The 24959-nt window shown below is 46.5% G+C and overlaps 1 protein-coding gene across 3 annotated transcripts; it reads right to left on the bottom strand.

The window, feature by feature from the left end:
• Nucleotides 1-5242: 5242 nt before the first annotated feature.
• Nucleotides 5243-24940, bottom strand: NUF2 (NUF2 component of NDC80 kinetochore complex). 3 transcript variants are annotated; one of them, XM_081025084.1, is made up of 14 exons: nt 24201-24507; nt 21264-21406; nt 20046-20120; nt 19144-19220; nt 18605-18666; nt 16535-16632; nt 15335-15408; nt 14042-14138; nt 13227-13289; nt 11847-11984; nt 9905-10045; nt 8817-8992; nt 7824-7959; nt 5243-7381 (listed from the first exon to the last, which is right to left on the bottom strand). In XM_081025084.1, the coding sequence occupies exons 2-14, from the start codon at nt 21384-21386 to the stop codon at nt 7247-7249; spliced, it is 1395 nt and encodes a 464-aa protein (XP_080881210.1). In that variant the 5' UTR covers nt 21387-21406; nt 24201-24507; the 3' UTR covers nt 5243-7246. The 3 variants fall into 3 exon arrangements, with proteins under 3 accessions (XP_080881210.1, XP_080881211.1, XP_080881212.1); XM_081025085.1 differs by lacking the exon at nt 24201-24507 and adding an exon at nt 24741-24940 and having other exon boundaries at nt 5812-7381; XM_081025086.1 differs by lacking the exon at nt 24201-24507 and adding an exon at nt 22031-22123 and having other exon boundaries at nt 5812-7381.
• Nucleotides 24941-24959: the final 19 nt, after the last annotated feature.

The raw sequence follows: 24959 nt of genomic DNA on the forward strand, positions 1-24959 counted from the left end.
GCTTGATGGGATTCTTTCATGAGAACACCCTAGCCTGCTGTGGTCGGGTACATCACATGATGGATGTCATTACTTTCCAGGTGATTCCACCCAATCGTATGTAGCTTACCCAGAGAGAAATCAACTTGTTTAGGAAAGCCTGCAAATTATCTAATCTGCTCACCTGAGAGCCAACAGATGAGCAGCTACCCAGTCAAAATGCACAACAATATTGGAGCTGAAAAAAGTACAGAGACTTTGTGAAAACACAACAGTCTGAACTGCATGTGAAAATGTTCGCTTTCGGGACCATACCCAAGGGAAGTCCCGTATCTCAGCAAGAACCACCACAAAATAAAATGTGGACAGTCCTCTTCAAGTCCTTCCTCACTAAGAAATTTGGAGGAAACTCTTCAGCATGGGTGTGACCAAGAGGGAAACAACAGCCTCAGAGCCCAGTCCGTGGTGGCCTGTGCTTCCTGTCCCAACAGGTCACTAACGGAAACGGCCAACAGCAAACGCTACCCAGCGTAAAGATGGATGTAGTCATCTCACCACGTTTCCATGTTCCTTTAAGAACCGTATTCTATTCCAGAAACACACAAGAGTGCTCCATCAGGAGTCATAATGCACGTCCCCATGCCATCTTACAAAAGAAGACTCTACAATACAATCGAGGCCCTTCCGTCGCCCCCTCACAACCAGCCCTCACTGTGCTCAAGGAACCAGGGAACTGGCACCCTGAAATAGACGTCTGATCCGGCCCCTGTGCGGCTGGGACCTACAGGGCTGGTTTTCCCTTAGCCCAGGCCCTGTGAAGGTGGGTGGGATGCCCTCCCACCACCATGCAAATCCCTGTTACAGGCAACGCCAGGGGAACCACAAAAACCTTGCAAGCAAGAGTAGTTTAGTGCACTTTAAAAAATTCAAATTCATTACCATAAAAATGAGCCTTTTCCCTGTCACCGCCAGCAATTCTGACATTCAATTGACTGATCAGCAGACCTGTGCTTTATCGTAGGAGACGTCCTGCTTTCCTCTTTGATCTGATTCCCCCCGATTTAATAGACAATTATAGGCTCTTTGAATCCCTAAGGTTCAGAGACAGCAAATAATCACCAGTGGCAGTTTTAGAATAAAGCCGCCCCAAATGAGTTTAGTTAAATTATGCAATACTAAGTCACGGTGTTTTTTATGTTAACCAAGGACAGGAATCCAAAAGCCCAAACAGTCTTTAAACTGCCTCAAATTCCTCCTGACAGCTGCCTGTTAAACTTCTGACCTGTGTGTGAAAACCTGTACACCATCTACCAAAGGGGCACACACATGATTGCAAACTTCTGTTCTGAGGACAGTAAATAAATTATTTCTTTAAGATCATATGGCAGATCTATAATTAATTAAACCTACCATGATATTACGGCACAATCATTCCACTTTTCTAAAAAGGTAAATGGAATTTGCCAATCTGGTATTTGGAAGAATGCTATGCCCAAAATCAATTCCTTTAGTTTCTAGAGAATAGAAACTAGAGGCAATCTCATTTTAATTATATCTCTGTATTGCTAACAAAGGAATGATTTATGCAATTAAATTAACTGGCTAGAAAATTATTCTCAGCTGGGCTGTCCTAATTCTTGGCTTCCTGAATTGCAGGCTCTCACACTTCTCTGTGTAGATTAATTTTTCTGATATGCAAACAATGACTCTTGTGTTCACCTTTTCTTTTTTTTTTTTTTTAATTCAGAAGTCTCTCTTTCTTCTTGCCAGCGACATGAGTAATATTTGTTGAACTGCTGGGCTTAGACTAGTTTTTTTTTTTTCAACGTTAAAAAGATGAAAAAGATCTTTTCTTTCCAATCTCATTATTTCAGAACAGAGCGAGGTTTGCGGGGCTCTTATCTGCGCTTCTGGAACGGCACCACAGACATGGAAAAATTGCAAAGGTGTCAAAAGCTGAAAATCTGAAATGGCTTTCAGCAGCCCCAGAAGTTGTACATGAGCAAATGTTTTTCGGCCCATCTTTCTTCCTTGCTTCCCTCTGTCCCTTTGCCCTGCCTCCACCCGTCCTGGGCCCTCTGTCTGCCCAAATTATTTCCGACTCAGTGCCACCAGGTAAATGATGTGCTGTAATATCAGCAACCACAGTCGGGTTGGTGGGGTGACCTCCGGGCAGAGACTGAGGTGCTGGGGCGGGGGGCACGGGGAGGGTGGGCGCCCCAGGAATTCAGACATCCTCTCTGTCCTTAAGTCACTGATGATACAAGAGGCAATTTCCAGTAGAAATTCTTATGAAATGAGATCCGTTTGCACTGGTGGATAAAAGATGGAATGATGGCACTCCTGGGACCTATATTAATTCAGATTAATTATCCTGTTTATTTTGTTATTCCTTCTTTTAGGATACCGTGTTTCCCCGAAAAGAACACCTAGCTGGACGATCAGCTCTAATGCGTCTTTTGGAGCAAAAATTAAAATAAGACCAGGTATTATGTTATATTGTTATATTATATTACCCAGTCTTATGTTAAAATAAGACCGGGTCTTATGTTGAAATAAGACCCGGTCTTATATTAATTTTTGCTCCAAAAGACGCATTAGAGCTGATTGTCCGGCTAGGTCTTATTTTCAGGGAAACACAGTAAGTCCTTTCTGACACTTTTAAGGTGCTGTCACTGTCAACTTTTCATCTTTTCAGTTTCCAGGCCTAAAGCTGGTCGTACAGGCTGTGCTACGCCCCCTGGTGGCAATAGGGACAGGACGACGAGAAGTGTCTGTCAATCAAAGGGACAGCGCTAACTTAATTGAAATGGGTGGCAGGCCCTGAATTTGAAATGGAATTGCATATAAAACGTTTCAGGTCTTTCTAAAAATAGGAAAGGATCCGTTAGACTAAAACCAGATGCATTAACTTCAGCCTGCAAGGTGCATATTTCAATTTCCCTTGCTTTGTCATAAAATGGATTAGCTCCTTGAAATATGTCAGTTGAACTTGAAATTAAATATTTGCCCTACATACAACTCAGCAGCCAGACCCCTAAAGGTAACTATCATCTGTTCGCACATAGAATCTCCTTCAAGGTCAGGCCTCAGCATGTCACGTAGGTCGGGTGCCGTTTTCTTCTTCGGGAGCATTGTTTTCACGATGTTAATAAACTTGAACATGTATATGGTCCAAATAGTCATTTTCAAGAAGGCTTTGGAAAAAAAGTTCTAAATTTTGTAGTTCTGCAATCAAAACAGCCAAATACAGGTTTTAATGTGGATGATACGGAGGGCTTCTGAATTCGGCTTTTATCTGTTTCGGAACAAAAAAGGATGTCAGTCTCCTCTAGGACTAGGAAACGACGAGAACATACTTGTTTGGTGTGGGAAATGCACAGCGGATGAGCCATGCTTGCTGGCTTGAGCCAAACCTGCCTCAGTGGCTGTTAACCTGCTCACAGGAGAGAAGTGGCTACTCCTTAAGTAAACACAAGTGACCAGGTGCCCACGAGAGTACTGAGGAGACATGTTGCGAGCCCCAAGAAACATTACGTCCCGCAGCGTGGCAGATGTGTAAAGCATTACAGTATAATGACACAAGTTATAGTGAATAACAGAGAAAAGGAAAACCTGGCAAAGTTTGAAAAGGTTTCACAGCTGTAGACCTATGAATCTTTTCCAGTTGAACATTCAAAGGAAAAACATAAACTAAGAAGCGTAAACACACAGAAGTGGGAGGAGCTGAGGAAACCCGGATGGTTGAGTGTTGCTTGGGGACAACGTGCGATGACAGTGGGATGACAAGTGCCGAGAGATCAAAGTCCAGGTTAGGAAGGGCCCCCAGACGGTGCAAATTTTCTTTCTCCTGTAAATGACAGTCCCAACCCGTGCTCAGTTCACAGAGCCTTTCGTGTATCAGAAATGATGTCACTGTGCCCTTGGCCAAACACCGAAACGAACAAAACTTCACGGTTTCATTATGAAGCGACTAGGTGCCAACAACTTCCTAGGCGTCTGCGTCCTAGCAGAGGAGCTTGAGAAAAACATGCAAGCTGAAGGAGCATTTCCATTCTGCTTGGCAGTTGTTCCTGGATGTGCCTCCTGAGCACTGGGCAAACTAAGGTGGCGGCACACGGGACATTGCCAGCCTTGCCTTATTCCATGATTTTCAGGCGATGCTGCTTATCACAAACTCCGAAACGCCAGCTCAGTTTTGCTGCCATTGAAAGGAAGGTAGTGTGACGTGACACTGAAACCAGAGTAGTTTCAATGGTGTCCAACAGGGAGCTACTGCTTCTTTGGCAAACGGAAAATATTCATCCGCACCCGCCCAGGTTCATTATGGCACCATGGCAACACGGTTTGAAAAGCCAACACCTTGCATAAATCAGACATAACCTAACAGCATGTTTGGTTGGCCCTAATGAATGAAAGCTTCTGTAGAGGTGGTGAGAGACTGGGAGGCAGGTAGGCGTTACTGCAAGTTTACCAGGTGAGGAATGGTGACGATACAATAGCAACGTGGGAAGGGATGTGGGAGGGCGTCTGGGGACATCTTCCAGTTCTTACTATCTGAACGGATGTAAGGGAGCGAGGTGGTGGCAGAACAGGGCTAGGGGATGTGTCCTTCTCCAGCGTGGTCGGAGGGCACTCAGTGATGCTCACTAGCACGTTTGTTTTGATATCTGAATCGAATCAGTTTCCCTTGCAATCCTGTATTTATTTCATGCATGAGAAACATGATAATGAAACTGTCCTGAGGATTCATTGGAATGCCCAAGGGTTCCAAACATCCACTGGCTGTTGGATACGCGAGTGTAAAATTCAGGATATGATAACTATAATTGAATATACACAGGGGATGTTTAATTCCAGATCGAAGCCATGAGTATAGGTAGTTTTCGAGGAGAACGCAAATTGAGGATCAAGGGCAGAAGCCTGGGGAACAAACACTTCAGGCTGAACAGAGAAGGTGGCCTCATGGGGAAACACTGGAGATGGCGAGTTAAGGGAACAAGTCTGGTGTCACTGTGACAAAGGGAGAAGTATTGGGCAGGTAGGACGTCGAGATGCAGATCCAAGTGTCCCAGGGATTTTGTAACTAGTGACATCTCGGTGACCTTAAGAAGTTCAGTGCACGAGCACGACTGAGGTGGCAGTGGGAATGACAGGTTCACACGTGAAAAAGAGCAGTAGCTCAAGGCGGAGATAGGTGCGGGGGGGGGGGGGGCTAAATATTGTTAAAGATGTTTATCTAGTCTCATAAACAGGCCTTTCTATGTGTTAAAATTTTATTTTGAAAGGGGCCAAGAGTGATGATAGTATTTCTGACAAAACAGGTTTCCTTTGTAACCTCAATGAGTGGGAACACATCACGTTCTTGGGCCTGCCGATTTAATACTAAGTCGGTAAATCCCCACATTGATCTGTAGATTCATCTATCAGAATCCAAGCTGCCTTTTCTTCTCTCACCTCCAACTCCCCCCCCTTTAGCAACCATCAACTGTTCCCGGCATCTTTGGGTGTTTGTTTTGTTTATTCATTTTTGTTTTCAGATTCCACATGTGAAATCATACGGGATTTGTCTCTCTCTGACTTATTACACTTAGCATATCCTCTAGGTCCATCCATGTTGTAACAAATGCTAAGATTTCATTCTTTTTCGTGGCAGAGGAATATTCTACTGTGTATATGTACCACTTCTTTATCCACTTGTCTATCAGTGGGCACGTAGGTGGCTTCCAAATCTCGGCTACTGTAAATAATGCTGCAGTGAACACAGCGATGCATATATATTTTCAGACTAGTGTTTTGGATTTCTTTGAATAAATACCCAGAAGCAGAATTGCTGGGTCATAAGGTAGTTTTAATTTTTTGAGGCACCTCCATCCTGTTTCTCATGGTGGCTGCATTTACCACCCCAACAGTGCACCAAGGTTCCCTTTCTCCACATCTGCGCCACCACGTTTGTTGATTTATTGGTGATGCCATTCCGACAGATGAGGTGATACCTCATTGAGGTTTTCAGACGCATTTCCCTGATGATTAGCGATGTTGAGCATCTTTTCATGTGTGTTGCCCCATCTGTGTCCTCTTTGGAGAAATGTCTATTCAGGTCCGCTGCACATTTTTTAATTGGATTGTTTTTGGTGTTGACTTCTCTGAGTTCCTTATATACTTTGGATATTAAGCCCTTATGGGATATATCATTGGCAAGTATTTTCCCATTCACTAGGCTGTTTTTCATTTTGATGGTCTCCTTTACTGTGCAGGAACACTTTAGTTTGATGTGGTCCCCTTCCTTTTTGTGGCCCTTGCCCAAGACCTAGCCAAAAAGAAAGCGCTAAGAGTGTTGTCCGAGTTCACTGCCTCTGTTGTCTTCTAGGAGTGTTATGGTTTCAGATCTAACATGTAAGTCTTTAATCCACTTTGGGTTTATTCTTGTGTGTGGAGTAAAAAGGGGGTCGTTTTCCCAGCACCACTTATCGAAAAGGCTATCTTTATTCCACTGTGTATCTTTTTGTCTCCTTCGCCATAGATCAACTAACCGTGTGAGGATTTATGTCTGTGCTATTTTGTTCCGTTGATCTGTGTGTTTTTATGCCAGTACCATATTTTGATTATTGTAGCTTTGTTAATTAGGGCATGTGATACTTTGTTCTTAAAATTTCTTTAGCTATTTGGGGTCTTTTGTGGTTCTGTATAAATGTTAGGATTAGTTCTAATTCTGAAAAGAGTTAGTATTTGAAAAGAATTGGTATTTGAAAAGGGATTGCAAAAAAAAAAAGGAAAAGGGATTGCATTGAATCTGTATATTATGTTAGGTAGTAAGGACAGTTTAATGATATTAATCTTTCCTATCCACGAGCAAGGTATATCCTTCCATTGATCTGTGTCTTCTTCAGTTCCTTCATTGTCTTAGTTTTCAGAGTACAGGTCCTTTACCTCCTTGGTTAAATTTATTCCTAGGTATTTGATGTTTTGATACAATTGTAAATGGGATTGTTTTCTTAATTTCGCCTTCTGCTCGTTACTGGTGCATAGAAACAATAGATCTTTGTGCCACTACTTACAAAAAGGGGCGGGGCAGTCAGGAACAGCCACACACCTTTATCAGTAAAGCTCTACAGGAAATGCACTATCTTACAAAATCACAACTATGAGTACAGCAAAGTGATCAAGCCTACATTATGCAGTACTGCTGATACTTCCACTAACTTCCACTTTGTTTCAAACACAATTAACTCATGGAGAGCTAGTTCCAGACGAGCCATCGAGCTCCTCAGGTCGGCAGCCTAAACATCCTTTTCTTCAACTCCCCCGTCTTCCCTTCCAGCTCAGCACTGCCCTCCTCAGTCGCCTTCTCAATGCCTTCGTGGTATTTCTCCAAAGCGCCTTTCAAGTTCAGAAATATTTCCTAAGTGGAAAATGAAACAGAGTAAGAATTATCGCATGTAACCACCGACACTAAACTGACTTACAAGAATTCCTACAGCCTCATTCAGATTCAGTACTTTGAAGCCTAAACTGTCTTATGTGTGCACACCCGTACACGTGTGCCCACTCTTTTTAAAAGTCATCCTGTGATCTGTACACACATCAAAGCCTGCTCCTTAGAGGACACAGGGACATGTAACAGTGGCCTGGGTTCCAAGACTTAAGAACATACTTGTAATTAGCAAGAAGTGGTCTAGAGGACTGGAGGACGAGCTAATGCCTTTTAGTCAACTGAGCAGGAGGTTCTATGAGCAATGACTTTTCGTAGAAACCTAGATGGATAGGCTAAGAATTAAGAAAAACATGAAAGCAGAACCGTTTTTTGACGGTATGCATTTTCTTCTCCTTCATTTCACACTCACCTGGGACTTCAGCTTCTCCCTCTCAGTGGTGTCTTTTAGTTGCTGAATTGCAAATTTAACTTTCTGGATTTCTTGATTAATTGTGGTTATACGTTCATAGACAGCACCTCTTTTTTCTTGAACTTTATTGCAATCTCTACAGGAAAATAGAGACGGCCAAGTTATAATTCCTTTTAAGCATCTAAAAAGGCAAACACTTAACTCTAATTTTGAGTCCCAAGTGATCACGTGTATTTGTTTGACAAACCTAAGACTTCTCAGGATATAGAAGCCAGCAGATGAAGACCCCAGGGCAGGGCTCTGCTCGCGTCAAGCGTCCAGTGGGCGCTTTCCCCCTGAGCGACCATTTCAATGGGTGGGAGTATCAGTCCCTGGAGTGCACGCTCGGGCACCGCCAGTGGCCCGAGGCCTGTGGCCCAGAGCAACTTTCCTGCAGGGCCGTTTGGCCACAAAACTGACCTCCTCTGGTTCTGCCCTTCTGCTCCATCCACAGGAGGAAGAGAAAAGGAAACCTTCAGACGACCCCTCATGTGCCTCTGAGAGGCTGAAATGATGCCATCTCAGACATATTTGGGGCATTTACTATTCTCAAAGCACATTCTTGGAAGTGACGGTGCAAGGACTCCACCCAGGACACGCCTCCATTCTGGCTAACGACGACGCTCAGCAGTCTGGTTCTTCGCTGAGCACACGACTTCTCAGGACATGGACCTGCCACGTACTGCCAGGCGGCTCGCGCACGCCACCCCAGTGCCCATCACCACGTGCACTGAAGTGGCAGCAGGCAGAGCCTCTGCGGGGTCGCACAGCGGAACGGCAGTGCCCTCTGGGGAGGACAGACTGGTACCTGAACGGCCTACGTTAGACGCGGCTCTAAGAGCCACGAGCGCCTGGACGTGCACACCTTTCTCGCCCTGGACAGTTTGGAACCTTGGGGGAACTGCTTTGATTCCCCCTGTTTCCCAGCACAGTAAGCGGAAGAGAAGGCCATACTCAAGCACGGTGCGCTTGTACTGCTCCGCGTCCTCATGCTTCTTGTTCATTCTGAACTGTGCCGTGGCAAGTCTGTCCTTCTTCACACTCGTCAGTCTCCGCAGGGACTGTTCTTCAGCCTTCAGCTTCTTCAGCTCTGACTCGCCACTCTCAATCTGGTCCTCCAAGGTCAGGCTCTGGAGTGGATGAGAAGCCCGTTAAGTCAATACAACCAGGACTTACACAGATGAGCGGCTGGTTTTTAGAATGAGCCACAAGAAAATACAATTTTAACATGAGATCAAGTTGTTAAAGCCTGAACCCAGCAGAAGAATGCAGACTGAACAAAGGCAACCGGAAGGCCCTGGGGCAGTGAGAAAGGACGACACCCAGACAGGGGTTTTCATCACGTCCTTTTATCAGCAAGGACTAGAACGGAGATGCGTGAAGACATCAGCCAGGGGCCTACGGGGAGCGAGGTCTGAGCTGAGGTAGCAGGAGCAGAGACAGGGGCGCGATGACAAGCGCTGGGGCTCCGCCTTGTCTGGCCAACTTGACGGCAGGTAAGGGCGTGTAGCTGGGCAATCTCCCCTTGTCACCCCTTGTGCCCTCAGAAAGGAAACCTATTCTCAGACGCGCCAGTAGTGCGTCTGGGTCGGGATGATGAAGTTACGAGGTGAGGACTCTCAGGTTTCCAGCCTGAGAATTACCGCTGCTGTCACGCTCCCCCTTTCAGCAGGACAGTCTCAACCTTTAATCTCTTTGGATCCCAGGTCCAGTGTTGGGCAGTCGCTGGGGGCTCTTGCTTAGTGATTAGGGGAACATTTCCAACTGTTAGGACCCAGAACAACTTTAAAATGCCACTACTTTCTTCCAAAATATACAGGGTAATACGCTATGTTAATTTATCATTCCTTTCATCTTAAGGTGAAAATAGGTCTTCTCACTACTGTGTTGAAAAGAAGTGTTTATTTCTCAGCATACGTTTCACATCTGTTATACTGCAGAACGATCCTGCTTTTCTTTAGGAAAACAGTAAGGAAAGGAAAGCACACGCACGGCACTGGGGTAAACAGTTCCACACGAGACACAGCCTCCCCCACACGCACCTCCTTTAAGATGCTGGCCAGTTTATCCCTGTTGTCTGCGAGGTCCTGTATCTTCTTCTGATACAACTGCACTTCCAGCTGGCAGGAAGGCAGGCCGTCCAGCGAGTCTCGGTAGAGTTCATACTTTTCCATCACTTCTTGCTTTGAGAGGAAAAAAAAAAAAAAAACCAAAGAAATCACAAAGGCCTGTTACTGACAAATGTTTAGCACATATAGTTATGCTTCTTCATTGCCAAAAAAGCTTGAACAGAGGAAAACCGCCACAATTTTACTAAATCACTCACTGAAGTACCTTCCGAAGGTTATTCATGAGGATTTGAAAAGACTTCATTTCTGCCAGTACAAAGCACTCCGATTACCCCGGCAACCGTGTTACCAATTATCATCTAGTCATCTGTGTAGTAACGAGCCCTACAGCTCCTTTTTAAAGATGAATTCCTTTTCTAAAATTAGAAAATGAACAGTGTAGCACGACCGCTGGGACAACCAAGGCTTTCTTTTCCTACTAGATCCCCCCCCCCTTCCAACCAGTTGGGTTATGTCCGCAGTAAAATGCCTGATCATCTCACTGCTATTTCCTGCTGTCTTTCTTGTACGGATTTGTCAGCACTCCTTGCACACCGTGGACAGAACCACGACCTGTCATGCACTCAGATATGTTCCACAGCTACACTTTTCTCTATAGCTTTCGGGTTTCCAGTCTTAATTGTAAAAATCTCTCCCAGTCCAAGGTTACACAAATGTTTTCCTAAAATTTCTGAAATTCTTCAATTTTTAAATCAAAATTTTTGATCCAGTTAGAATTTATTTTTGTAAACGGTGCAAGGTGTAGACCCAGCTTCATTTTCTTCTAGACAAACAACCAATTGAACCAGAACTGTTTGCTAGTAAACCACTCTTTTCTCACAAGTACTCAGATCCTCGCGGGACCCTGATTTCTGTTCTGGAGACCTGTCTAGAACCACATGTTAATTCTTAATCATCAGAAATTACCTGGAAAACAACTTCAGAGATCAACTATTTAAGCTAGTTAATAGCTTAAAAGACCATAGAGGACGCTGACTTGCCCACCCACTTCTACTTCCGTCCAGCCCTGCCCCACCCCATCTCCACGGTAACCACAAGCTTTCAGTGTAAATCATACTGTGATCCGACACCCCCTTTGAACTGCTGCCTGCTGTGCCTGCCCTTGCTCTGAAGGTCAAATCCAGCAACTGCCTATTTTCCCATCAGCTCAGGCCACTGTCCTCCCACATCACGCTCTGTTCCTACAGCATTCCTTCCTCCCCACGACCTCAGAGAATTGACACGTGTTGCTCTCTGCCGTCCGCGGCCCTCCATGTACCAGCCAGTACAGTGCAGCCCGCTCACATCAGCACCAGTTTCCACTTCCTTCCCATGACCACGGAGGCCCACAGTACTAAACCAGGTACTCTCAGTACATCATTTCAAAGCACTCTATACTATTTTTTGTTTGCTTCTCCTTTTGGTGCAATTTTAAAAAACAGACTTTATTTTTTAGAGCAATTTCACATTCACAGCGAATCTGAACAGAAGGCACAGAAACATTTCCTGCCCCCACACGTGCAGACCCTGTACTTTTTCAGAATACCTATTAAAATATGTAACGGCATAATTTATTCTAAAATCGTTGAACACCTTTCTCCCTTAAAATAAAGGTCCTAAGTCTCAGAGGACGGGGCATTTCTGTTCTCATCACCCAAGGCCGAGACTCAGAACAAGGCTGCACATCTGAACAGGTGTCTTTAGATTCTGCCTCTTTCCCTGAACCCACTTTAGAGAAGAGCTACATGTTAAGAGACGAGGGCGAAACGCTCTAGGGGAAGAGAAGTGTAGGTAATGTGGAAATCAGAAATCAACACATGACTAAACAAGACTTGCTAAACAGATAGAACAGCACTGAGATAAAAAAGAAACCCACCCTGGAGTTCTTAAGCTTCTGGACTGTATCTTTCATTTTTTCTTTGTAATTCTTTAGCTTCTCTGGAGAATCCACAATTTTCGTTTTCAAACTCTCCTGTGATTCTTTCAGAAAAACCACTGACAATTTTATTTCATTCTGTTGAAAAAACATTTTTATACGTTAGATAGAAAAATGAAAGTGATTTTCCATTACAATAATGGAAAAGAACAAAGAAATCGGGTCCACATTTGTTGTGTTGGGGATAACATTGAATGATGACCACATCTCTCCCCGTTTGCTCATTTGTCTCCAGGCCCAAGGTTGAGCTCCTCAGGCTGACATTCAAGGTTGTCCCTGCGGTAACTCTCCCGCTCCTTTCCAGTGTCACCTTCCACCAGTGTCCTACTACAACCTGCAATCTGGTAACACTAGTCTTGTGTTTGGACAATGACATGACATGTGACCTCCATACTATTTCCCATAGCGGCTGCACCAATCTGTATTCCCGCCAGCAGTGTATGAGGGTTCCTTTTTCTCCACAGCCTCTCCAACACTTGTTATTACTGGCCTTGTTGATGATGACGATTCTAACAGGCAGTATCTCATTGGGGTTTGATTTGCATTTCCCTAATACCTTGTTTCCTCAAAAATAAGACCCGGTCTTATATTAAGGTTTGCTCCAGAAGACGCTTATGTTCAGGAGATGTCATCCTAAAAAATCATGCTAGGGCTTACTTTAGTTAGGTCTTATTTTGGGGAAAACACGGCAGATAGTGAAGTGGAGCATCTTTTCATACATACACACCTGTTGGCTGTTTGTATGTCTTCTTGGGAGAAGTGTCTGTTCAAGTCCTCTGCCCACTTTTTAATGGGACTGTTTGTTTTTGTTGTTGAGTTGCACGAGTTCTTGATACATTTTGGATACTAGCCCCTTATTAGAGGTGGTGTTTGCAAATACCTTCTCCCATTCGGTTGGTTGCCTCTTTATTTGATAGTTTCTTTTGCTGTGCAGAAGCTTTTTAGTTTGATAGAGTCCCATTCACTTTTGTTTATACTTCCCTTGTCTTTAAGGTCAAATTCACAAAATCCTCTTTGAACCCAAGGTCCATAAGTTTAGTACCTACGGTTTCTTTATGCAGTTTATTGTTTCACGTCTTATGTTTAGGTCTTTGATCCATTTTGAGTTAATTTTGGTATATGGTGACAGAAAGCAGTATATTTCTGTGTTTCAGTATTTTTTTTTTTACAAGTCATCTAGTACATTTACATTAAAAAATGTTAGTTCCCTTTTAAGGGAAAAAGGATACAGGAGAAACATTTGACTATATTTAACAGTTAAAATACCCATCCACACAAGCATTGAAACCTTAAATGCTAGTTAAATGAAAAGATGCTTACCAAATGCTTGGTTTTCTCTAAAATATCAGACTTCTTCTGGGCATTTTTGTCTTGCAGCAATATCTAAAGGAAAAAGCAAACAACTGTTTTATAATGATTCAAAACAGATTTCAATGTAGCCACTGAATGCCTTCTCATAAAATAAGAGAAGAGAAGGAATTGCACCCCCTCACGACGGCCCAGCCAAGACAAAGATATAGCAGTTCCATTGATAAGGAGCTAAACCCCTTAAGGGCCTCAGTATGTGAGTCTTGACCCCTCAGCAGTGCTTTGAAAGAATGCTTTTCTTTCTCCTGCACGATTTCCAACTTGGACGCATGCGCCTACGGGGCACTGCACCAAGTCACACCTTTGAATCAGATCGACAAGACATTCTCGATTCCTGTTCCAGGAGGATTTCACTTAGTACTTGCTTTTGATCCCAACAAATGCCAAACCCTAGGTTCACAGACACAAAAGGTGGCGAGTTCACTCAAGCAGCATGAGACAGACCCACCAAATATCAGCTTTTTCCCTTGAAAACTTAAAAAACCCGGAAGCACTTGGGGTTTGCTGCAGAGCCTGGGGCCCCAGTGCAGTGTGGGAACCACAGGATTGGAATTGGGCAAATCCTAACAAATTCTAGTCTACGAGACTCTGACAACACAAATCAGTGATAGCAGTTTGACGTGGTGACGGAAGCACTTATGCCTCTAAAGGGGCACAGTGGGTCCAGCGGTACAGCCAGTTTCCTCACTTACTGAACATGTGTGCTCCTACCCCCTCGCATCTACAAAAGCACTCTCTTCAGTAGCAAAGTGCCTAATGACAAATACCGTTTTTTGGCGAAAGTCTTGATTCAGCAGTTGCTGCAGCTCCTGGATTTCGTCTGAAAGCTGCTTGAACTCCGCTTGCTCTTCCGCTGGAACAGAACTGAACAGAGCAGGGCGTCACAACCACACGGCAAGTACGCAGCTCTGAAAGGTCGTTCAAGTTAGCCCTCCAATAACCTGAACGGAAACCCATCCTTTCACGTTTCTCGGCTATCACCCGTCCACGACGGCCACTTCAATCCGACGCCTGGGCTCTGCTCCAGAGAAAACATGGACGGGCCCTGGGGCTTCCCGTCACCCTTGCTAATAGGGACTCCCGGCATCCACCCCCAGCCAGAAGCTGGCACAGCCCTCCTGGTCAGCATCAGCGTGGGCCCTCACACCTCGCCCTGTAGCGCCAGGTGTCTGCCCCCACCCTCCACAGGTGTCTGAGTCCCTGTCTCTCCCAGCAGCACTTGCACATGCTCAGACTTGTCCACAGGAAGGTTCTCAGCGCTAGGTTTTGAAATGGTGTATGGAAGTCGTTCTCATTTTCAATTCCCTGCCTGCCAGTGAGTTTAACCATTCGAACACTTTTAATTAGCCCTTTGCATTCATTCCTGTGACTCTCATCTGTAGCCTCTGCCCATTTTCTGTTACCTTTTTTCCTACCAGTGTGTGGTTCTTTGACTGTTAGGAATACCACACGGGCTGGTATTAACGCTGGGCAGTACACCGCGCATTGTTTGATGTGGTTATGGCTAAATTGACCATGTTAGACTTTAACGTGGACCTGCCGTCTAGGTCCAGTCTTTCCAGCTTACTGCTTGCTGTCTCTGTAGGCAGTTTACACAGCGGCCGGACAGAAAGCTCTCGCGCCAACTACACTCAAATGCACCAACAGGTTGGAACAATACCTTGTTCCAAACCAGTATATGTAAGGTAGGAATCATAACTCCTGAATGATTCTTTTTCCTATCTGACCTATCTAAGTCAAAACAAGACAAGCCATTGAAGCAGTAAAAACTGTAACAGAACTAGCTGGTCTGGGGCTTATACATAACATCAGTATTTCATGTGCAACTTAAGAGTAGTTAGTGGCTTTGAGCATGTCGAGCTAATACATTAACAGCAAGCAGGGAGTAAAAGAATGTATTACGGACTAAGAGTTAGAAAAAAGAAAACTAGGAAGGGAAAGGTAACTAGAGTGCAATTCAGTGAGAACGATGAGCAGCCTCAAGGAGGCCGTGTGGATGGGAAGCTCCGCTCCCCGGCCCTGTGCTGAGGCTGATTGATTTTATGTGCAAATCTACTTACTCGAGTCTCTCCAGTTTCATCAGTGCCTCCTGGTGTGCGGCATTTAACTGCTGCATTTTGTCCATAGAAGATTTCTACGAAAGCAATTTTAATAACTCCAGATTAGTGCTTTTCACCACAATTAGTGACATGTTTGAAAAATGACCTACTAGTAGACTGCAAAATGCTTGCTCACTACAACTGTCACCATCAGAAACAAACTTAAGATGGAATCAGAGTTCTGTCCTTATTCCACACATGGTGTTGGGTTGCTGCCAGCCAGGCGCCGTGCGAGGTGCCGGAATGACACCAGGACACTTCCAGGTACTGGACAAAGCAGCTCGGTCTCTTTGAAGAGTCAGATACATGAATATCCAGCGACCACACAGCTTGTTACTGTGCTGAAATCATAGCGCCCAACCCCACGTGCGTAATGGCTGGGAGGAGGTCACAGGGCTTCGTAGAAATGACAGATGTCTGAGCTACGTTTTACAAATGAGGCACTAGTCAAGTCAGATTGCGCATGCGTGCATGAGTGGGCACATACGGGTGTCAGCTTTGGAGAGTGTGTGATGTGTAGGAAGTAGGAAGTATAAGCTTAGCATGATCTGTGCCAGTATCGATCTATACAGTTCAGTGTGGTTGGGGCTGAAGTTCTGATTGGCATCACTCTGGTGTTTTTCTAAGAGTATGTACCCCAAAACGGAGGACAGAGGGGAACAAATCACAGGTGACCCAGAATCTTTCCAAATTCTCTAACCTGTTGATGAAATGAGTTTATCAGTTAAAATGATTTACTTGGACTGACTCTTATAATGCAATGCTAGGCAAGCATGATAAACGAGACAAAATATCCAGGTAGGCCATTACTGGGAAAGCAAAATAAATGTCATGCGTCCATTGTTTAAAGAACACTACACTATTAAATGTCAAAGAAAAAAATGTGGATTTATCACTCTGCTCTTCCATTTCTTAATATAGAAAGCCTCAGCTACAAGACTAAAACAGGAAACCCAGCCTCTCCCTAATGTGACCAAATAGCAGAGAAAATCTCATTCTGAAATGCTTTCCAATAAGTTAAATCTGCAACTTCATGTAAATATGAAAATCTGATTCTACGACAATTAGTTATCTGTGACACCCATTTCAAAAGCGATTAATAGTTCATCAGTGACGTTACTGGTCTGGTACTCATATGTGACCCGAACATATGAACCTTACATATTGCCACACAAACTCCATGTATGTCTCTCGGCACGCTTCTCTGAAGTGGATGAAGTTGATGATTCCACTCAAAAACCGACTGGTCCGTTTGGCTTCTAAAATAGAAAACAAGACTCCTTACATAAATCTTTGGAACAATATAAGAATGAAAACTCATCCTCCCTCACCATATACTCAATTGATAGGCTACAGAATAAAGCTGTGTGTATGCTATGATAAACCAAAGTGCAGGAAATTTGTTATAACTTAAAGACCAAGATTATCTTTGCATTAAAAAAAAAAATTGGGGCCATGAAAAAATAACAGGAACCAGATTTACTCTCCCATCGTAAACAACTAGAAAACCAGACAAAATCCATGAGGCAACAAATTTCAGACACTGCACAACAGGCAATCTAGGACAGCAATCCCCGAGAGAAACAAACGAGCTGAATGAACCCCATCAATGCAGCAGTCCACGCTACTTGGAATTTTCAGGCTGTACCCCGGGGGGGAGGGACACAATCAGAACTCAGGGGTGTTGCTGAGTCGCAAAGCTAGAGTTTAGACTTTGCAGAGACCAAAACAACTAGAATTTAAATTGGTCTCTCCAAACGAAACTCCACCTTCCTGACTTGGCCTTTATAAATATAATCTGTAGACATATTCTATTTGTTCAAGAAGGCAAAGTATCAGCATGTTAGGGGAAAAAAATTTTAAAGACCCGAATAAACTTTTACAATTTAAAAATAAAATATCTGAAATGAAAACTACATCAGATGGGATTAACAGCAGATCAGACCTACAGATGAAAGGAGTGGAGAAACTGAAGACAGCAATCAAAGATGTCCAAAATGAAGGCTGGAGCAAAAATGGACAGAGCCCTCACAAGCTGGGGACGTGAAGCAGCATAACAAACGTGTGACAGGAATAATTTGAAAACCACATGCAAAAAGAAAAAAACATCCTTGATTTTCCTCTCATATCATATATAAAAACTTAAGTATTAAACAATAAAAGTTAAAGCTATAATATGGTTAAACTAAAATATAGGAGTAACTCTTAGCCACTTTGAAGCCAAGATTTCTTCATAGGACACAAAAAAATGATTTTATGAATTATGAAATTTAAAAATTGATCAGTTATAATCTTCCAATACTGAAACACATTTTGCTTTTCAAAAGACACTCCTGTGAGACTAAAAAGTAACAGACTGAGTGAAAAGACCCACATGACATGATAAACATTGATTTCTAAAATATCTGAAGAAGTCTCACAACTCACTGACAAGACACACACTTTGAGTAAAACATAGGCAAATGATTCAGACCCGTCACCAGAGAAGGTATGTGGACAGCAGAAAAGCATATGAAAACACGCTCATGGTTATTAAGTCCTCGGGGAAATGCAAATGAAGCCATGAGCTACAGTATAGCTGGGATGTGCCTAAAATCCAGCCTACAGCTCCAACTCCAGGGCGCGTGTGGGCAACGGACGAGCCACACGCTGCTGGTGGCGGTGCAGCCCCTAGGCACAGACCTTGGCCGTTTGCTACAGACGTCAGTGTGCTCACCACATGCCCTGGCACTCCTCCTCGTGGCATTCACTCAGAGGAATGAACAGTCCACAGACATCCGTATGCTCATGCTCACAACAGTGTGTGCACAATGGCCAAATCCTGGAAACAATTCCAAATGTCTACCACTGGTCAGCGACAAGCAAACTGGTCTGTACGTACAACAGAATGCCGCTCTGGAATTCTAAGTACTCAAAAACTGAGTACTCAGCAGCATTTATTAGCACAGAACGTGGGTGAGTGGCAAAAGCATTGTGCCGAGTTAAAGAAGCCAGACACAAGACTCCAGGCTGTAGGATTCTATTTAATGAAATTCTGTAAGAGTCAGAATGCTGTAGTCATAGAAAGCACACTGGTGGTTTCAGGAATGAGGGGCGGCCCAAGGAAGTCGGGTGCAAGGGCCCTGGGGAACTCTGGGGGTCATGGAAATGGTCTACACGCAATCATGGCTGTGGTATATCACTGCATACGTTGGTAAGGCTCCCTGAAGACGATGCTAGAACCCCACTTACTTGGGTACAGAATATCAGCAGTCTCAAAGTCATTCACCCGGCAGATGGGCAGGAACGAGTTCCTGCAGATGAAGGAGACAGGACAGAGAACAAGTACTGAAATCACATGCCAAGACACGGCATATGAGTGTCTTTCTTTCAAAGACGTGGATGTATCTCTCGGTGTCAGAGGACCAGGCTGGAAGTCTGCACGACCCCGCAGCACTGAAGTCAGCTTTCTCGGGACATCACACACGTGCTTGGGCGATACCAACGTACAGTTACAGATTCTAGTAAACAATGCACACTCCTGGAGGTACTGGACTCCTAGAGAATGCAGAACCCCCCAAGTTTAGATCTGCAGCACCATAAAACTTCTAGGAAAATGCCCCAGGTGGAGGCAGGTATGTTCGCTGAAAGTCTGTCGTTTCTAATACATATCGGATGGAATGGAGAGGAAGGAACATGGCAGAAATCCTTCCCAACGGGATCACGTCATTAAGAAATCTTAACATAGTGCAGATATGAATTAGACTAAGAAAACAAGCGACTCTACTCACAGATGGATAAACAAATTGCTGACTGGTAAGAAGCCTTCCATTAAATGTGGATACATGACGTCTGAGTTCACTGGCATCTAAACGGAGTGACAAAATCGAAATTACACATTAACTAGTCAAAATTAGAAAAATCTTCAATTTCAAGAAACCTCAATCACAGAATGAGATCAAGTGATGCTAACTCATCATTACAGTAAAAACACTTCAACAATCCAGAACGTAGCCCGAGACTAGAGCTGTCGTGACTAGGAATGACGCTATGCTCACAGTGGCTGCTCAGCAGAGCTTCCTTAAAGGAAGGAAGCCGCGAAGGGACAGTGGTCACCAGGTACGAGCTACACTCGGCCTCTCACGGCTGCTCTGAAGCCTGGAACGACCCAGGGCAGAGTCTCTCCTTGTTTATAGACGAAGAAACGGAGCCTTGGCGAGCTTTCGTGGGGACAGTGGCGCAGCTGTGACTCCACAACCTGCTGTGACACTGCTGAGACCGACAGCCGTTCAGCCAGGGTGTCCACACAACGCTCCTGACGAGCGCAGCTACAAGATGAGAGAAAGGTCTTCCTACTGGAAGCATCTGAGCTGCTCTCAGCTTAGTGCCCTGTGCAGCTGTGAGCCGCCTCAGTGCACATCGTGCCCTCTGCCTGGGCGTGCCCTGGGCACAGCCTGTGAAGACTGCGCTCTCAGTCTGTACCAAGCCTGCACGTCTGTGAGTAACTGCATAACATCAATACTTGTGTCATTCAGGTCTCACGGTAGCGTTTGTCTAAACGAAGCTCTCAATATAAGCCATTATCATGCCTGAGATCCCTTAGTGTTCTACAAGCCTTTGACTTTGGTGAAAATAAAGGACTTCCTATGGCGGAAAGCTGAGTACGGAGCGGGCGGGAGGATGCAGCACGCACCATGTAGAAATGCTCCAGGCGGGTCCCGTACACCATCTGCAAGGCCCTCAAGTAGATCACGTGCAGGACTTCAGGCTGCAAGAGAAGAAGGTGGGGGACACGCGGCGCGACTCCAGAGCGGTCACCGTCCAATCTTATAGTTGACGCGCAAAGAGGAGTGACAAAGTCATGCTATTCCCTTGAAATGTTTCCTAATTTTCTGAACTTTATGCACCTTACATGCTCACCAGTTTGCTCACAGATCATTAGTGGTCATTACGATGGGCTGTTGAAGTTGACACAGGGTGACAGCGAGAAACCCACTGCCAGTCCAGGCGCCCGCCCACTCCAGGCCGGGACAGGGAGTCTTTGCAAACAGGTTGTCGTGTGTGACAAAATAATGGTGTTTTTCTTTAAAAACAGGACTGTGGAGACCGTGTTTGATGCCTTAGAGCTTAAGGTCTCCTTAGGTGTTCAAGTTAAGGGAAAACTGTGAGCGGAGATAAATTTAATAGGTAGTGTGGGACCTTTAAACATTTTGTCTTTAGATCAGCATTTCCCAAATGCCGACCTGTAGAAGTTGTTCTGATCCATGTACAAGTTCATTTATTCAAGATTATTCCTTCCATTTTAAAGAAAGGACATCGAAACCGAGAAGTCGAACTCTGTGTCACTGAACCAGACTTCATCATATCATAACTTAACACCAACCCAGGAAACTGGAAGGAGACCTTGGCATTCTGTGTGACTCATAAGTAGTTCATCTTCACATTTAACAACTCCAGATACAAAGAAGAACATCTGTCAAAACAAGCCAATTCCCGCTGTGGGCAAAGTGCGAGAAAACTACCCTGCGAGCTTCCAGGGGACGGTTTCTGGGAGCTTGCTCTCCACAGGTGTGAACCACGTGGGGTCATTCCGTCAGCCCTGCCCGTGAGTGGTACCCTTTCACCGCCACTCCGATACTAACCAGTAACTTAATACATTTGGCTATCACCATGGCTTAGAAGCTTTTTTTTGAAGAAAATGGCCACATTAAAGAACTGGACTCCTAATGGGAAGCCAGACATCTCTCCACCTTTTAGTCTGAAATTATACCAGATGAGACTGTCTCAGGCTAAAACGAGCAGCTGCAGCGGATAGTTAGTTGGGTGTCTGGCCTTCTCCACTCACCGGAGACCTAGCAGTTTCATTTGTTTTCAAACATAATCATCTACACACAAACACAAGACATCTTACCTTTGGATTAGGATAAAGATCATTCTTGGAGAGGTTTTTACCATCGGCCCCTGTTAAGATTTTGTTTCGAATATGAGTCACAATCTCAGCGACGTTATATCTGGGAAAAGACAGAGTTTCCATCTTGGGAGTCTCCGGCTAGTCTGAAGGAAGAAAGACAAAGGTCAGGACACACCGCCGGCATCAGTGCCTGGAAGCTGCTCAACACGGGGAGAGAATTCATAAGCCAAAGCCGAGGCAGGCTCAGGAGTGTCAGCTCCCGTCAAACATCCCAGGAAGCAGCACAAAGTTACATAACTAATATACAGCGCCTGAAATAATGTTTATGCCGAGTTAACGCAGTCATTTGCTAAGTGTCAAAATGCTGTTCTTTTTCATGCGGGAAACGGGACTTTGGTTCAACAGAGGAGAACCATGTTTTGCTTCTTTAAATTTGGGGGGCACAGATTTAACAACATCCATCCTGAGAGTTAATCCTCAAAGCAAGATATGTTGGCAACACTGTCAGCAGAATCAATACAGAAACTAGCAACATGGGGTAGATGACAAAACTCCCCCGCTATTATTATACAACATTGTACTCAATGGACACATAGTGAGATGGCTAGTAAGGCTTATGGTGCAAGTAGGACGAGAAATGAAACCTAGAGTAAAAACGAAATACTGTACTTTTTCCGGCCACCCCCAGAATTCCGATCACCAGAGAGAAAAACAAAACAACAAAAACCACTTTCCCCTAATGTCCTCAGATACGGAGCTAGGCCCACCTGTGTCCCCCTGGAGCTTAGTCCTCGTAGTTTGGCCCCCCAGGGATCTGGCAATGGTTGGAGACGTTTTTAGTTGTCAGGACAGGAGTGGGGTGCTACAGGATGTAATGGGTGGACGCCCAGCATTCTGGTTAACACCCTACAATGCAAAGCACAGGACGCCCCCACAGCAAAGAATGATTCAGTCCAAAATGTCAGGAACATGGAGGTTAACACATCCTGCCTGGAGCCCGGCAATGAATTCCATCACCCCATCCGCCAGTGTACTCGGCTTTTATGCCCACAGAACTCGGGCACTTCCAGCAAGCGAAGACCTTTCCATGTCTCTCTCAGGCTGTCCTAGCTGAATGGCACCAGAAATAGGAGAAGCACCAGCAGAAGCCACTGCCGCGGCCACTCAGGTGACAAACAATACCCGTCCTGGCACCTATGAGCCCCCGCTCTCTAGGAAAGCAGCATGACCCCAGAGAGCAACGTGGACACATGCAGCTCTGCAAACAAACTGAAATCACCCATAATGCTGGAAAGCTATTTCTTTAGGCTCCTAATGTCCTAATGTTCCTTAGGATATTGGGATTCAAAAGAACCTCTGACAAACGTAGGAAGCCATTCTACAAGGTGATTGACAAGTGACTTCCCACTTCTGCGTGAACACCTGCAAACATCACAGAATTCACTAACTCCCAGACAACTCTGCTCCACTTTCGTATGGCTCAGATCATCCAGAAACTCCTCACACTGTGCAGAGATCTGCTGGTTGTAACTTTGACCTGCCGGTCCCCTTCTGGCCACCACACCTACATAGGATACATTCATCCCTGTTTACAAGTCTCCACTGTACACTGCAGAAAGCTGGCACATCTCTGCTCAGCCCCTCCCATGTAAGTGGGATGCAAACTGGCACTCCTTGTATGACATCGTTTTAGAAATGTTGCCATTCTATCCACTTCCCTGTAAACAAACTATTTTGTCAACGTCTTCTTAAAATGGAACGCTCCAGCTGAACACGATGGATCGTCCAGATGTGTGAACACGATGGATCGTCCAGATGTGTGCTGCCTGGGACAGGGTATAACACAGCAGGCGGTGACCACCACAGGGCCGGTGTGTAGTGCCCGACGGGCAATCAGCTGAAGCCACCGCCGCCCCAACTTCAATGGGACCCGCTCATATCAGGCCACAACTGCTCCACGTTCTTCGTCTCTCCTTGAACCTGAAGCAACGATTTGCATTTCCTACTGTCGATTTTCATCATTTCAAGCTTTCGTTCTATAACCAGCATCTTTTTGAATCCAAATTCGGACACGTCACATATTTAGATGACCTTTTCCGTACAAATATGCATTCTATATCTTCGTCTGAAAACCGCTGACAAGAAGACTTGGCCAAAGAACCACTGCAGAAAAAGTCACGTTTCTGCAACCAGGTCTGTGTGGACGGCTGACGCCAGGAGAGGGCGGGTAGCAGGGCCTCGTGGTCGCGCCCTCTTCGCCGCCGCGCGTGCACACTCTGCTGGCAGGCGGGCCCTTCGACGCAGGGAAGCGTCCAGCCCCGGCTTCACGGCAACACTTCACCCCCCGCACCCCCCGCATCGCCGTTTCCGCGGGTCCCCACCCCGCCCAGGCGGGACGCCCGAGGATTCTCGGCTCCGAGTGTCCCCTCCGCGCGGCTGCTCCGAATTTTCAATGTTTCCGTTTGCAATCGCCTCCCACAGCCAGTTTCCATCCTTGCGCGGATTTCAGCCCACGTCGCGCGTGTGTGTGCGGGGCCGCCTTCCTCCCGCGGGGACGCCCCCCACGGCGCCTCCTCAGCGCGGCCAGGGCGGCGTTTGCCCGCGAGCGACGGGCAGGACCCTGCACAGCAAACGGCCGGCACTGGCCCCGCAGCGCGCGTGGGGCCGCGGCCCGGCGCCCACCCGCCAGGGGTCCCTGCACTTCCGGCTGCGACGGGGTCCCCGCGGCGCGTCCGCCCTGCGGGCCTCGCGTGGGCTCGGCCACGCGGAGTGTGCGGAGGCGCCGAGCACCCGCCACCGCGCTTCCCCGGAAGGCGAGGCGCGCGCACACCCGCGCGCAGCGCCCACACCGCCCACAGCGCCACGCTCCGCGGGGCCCCCGCGCGGCCGCTCCCGCCTCCTCGTCCCGCCGGGTCCCCCACGTCCGCCCGCGCTCACCGCCCGCGCCGGCCGCTCCAGGCGACGCCGGGACCTCCACGCAGCCACGGGCGAGGACACGATCAGCGCCGGCCGTTGTCACAATTTAAACGCGCCGCCTCCCCGAGGAGCCCCGCCCTTTCCGCCCACTTCCGGTAACGGCCGCGCCGCGGACCGTGGGGCTCAAAAGGCTCGAGTTGGGCGGAAGGCGCCGTCTCCAAGAGGAACCTTTCTCGCGGCGTCGGCGTCCAGTCGGACCCGGAGTCCGCAGGAAGTGGGGCGCGGGCTCCGGGACCGCTTCCGGGGTTGGGGGTCAGCGGGGCCGGCCCGGCTCCTGGAGCGCCCTAAGGCGCTTCCCTAAGGAGGGGAACGGGTCCGGGTGCAAGGACGTTTCCTTTCGACTGCGTGTCCTTTGGCGCCTACGCTTTCTCCCCCATCTGCTTGTGTTTCCTATGAAAAATTACCAGGGGACAAGAAAGGGTTGCATTCGATCTGCGTGCACCGGGCGCAGCGCTCCAGCCGTGGGCTGAGGGGCACAGCGCCGGAGGCCGACGCCCTCACCGTGTCCGCGTCTCGTCGCTGCCCGGGTCACGGGTTCCGTGCTCGGCCTCACGCCTACAAACCAACGACGACGTGTTGTTAACACACACGTGGTCGTGTGAACTGAGGCCAACCCTGCCGCGCCGCGCCCGCCAGCGCTTCCCACGACGGGACGCTCGCCGGGCCCCCGACGCCCGTGGTTCGGGACGTCGGACGTCATCGGGACGTCCCAGGGGCTGA

The sequence above is a fragment of the Rhinolophus hipposideros genome, assembly GCF_964194185.1.
Source record: "Rhinolophus hipposideros genome assembly, chromosome: 19".
NCBI classification, from domain to species: domain Eukaryota; kingdom Metazoa; phylum Chordata; class Mammalia; order Chiroptera; family Rhinolophidae; genus Rhinolophus; species Rhinolophus hipposideros.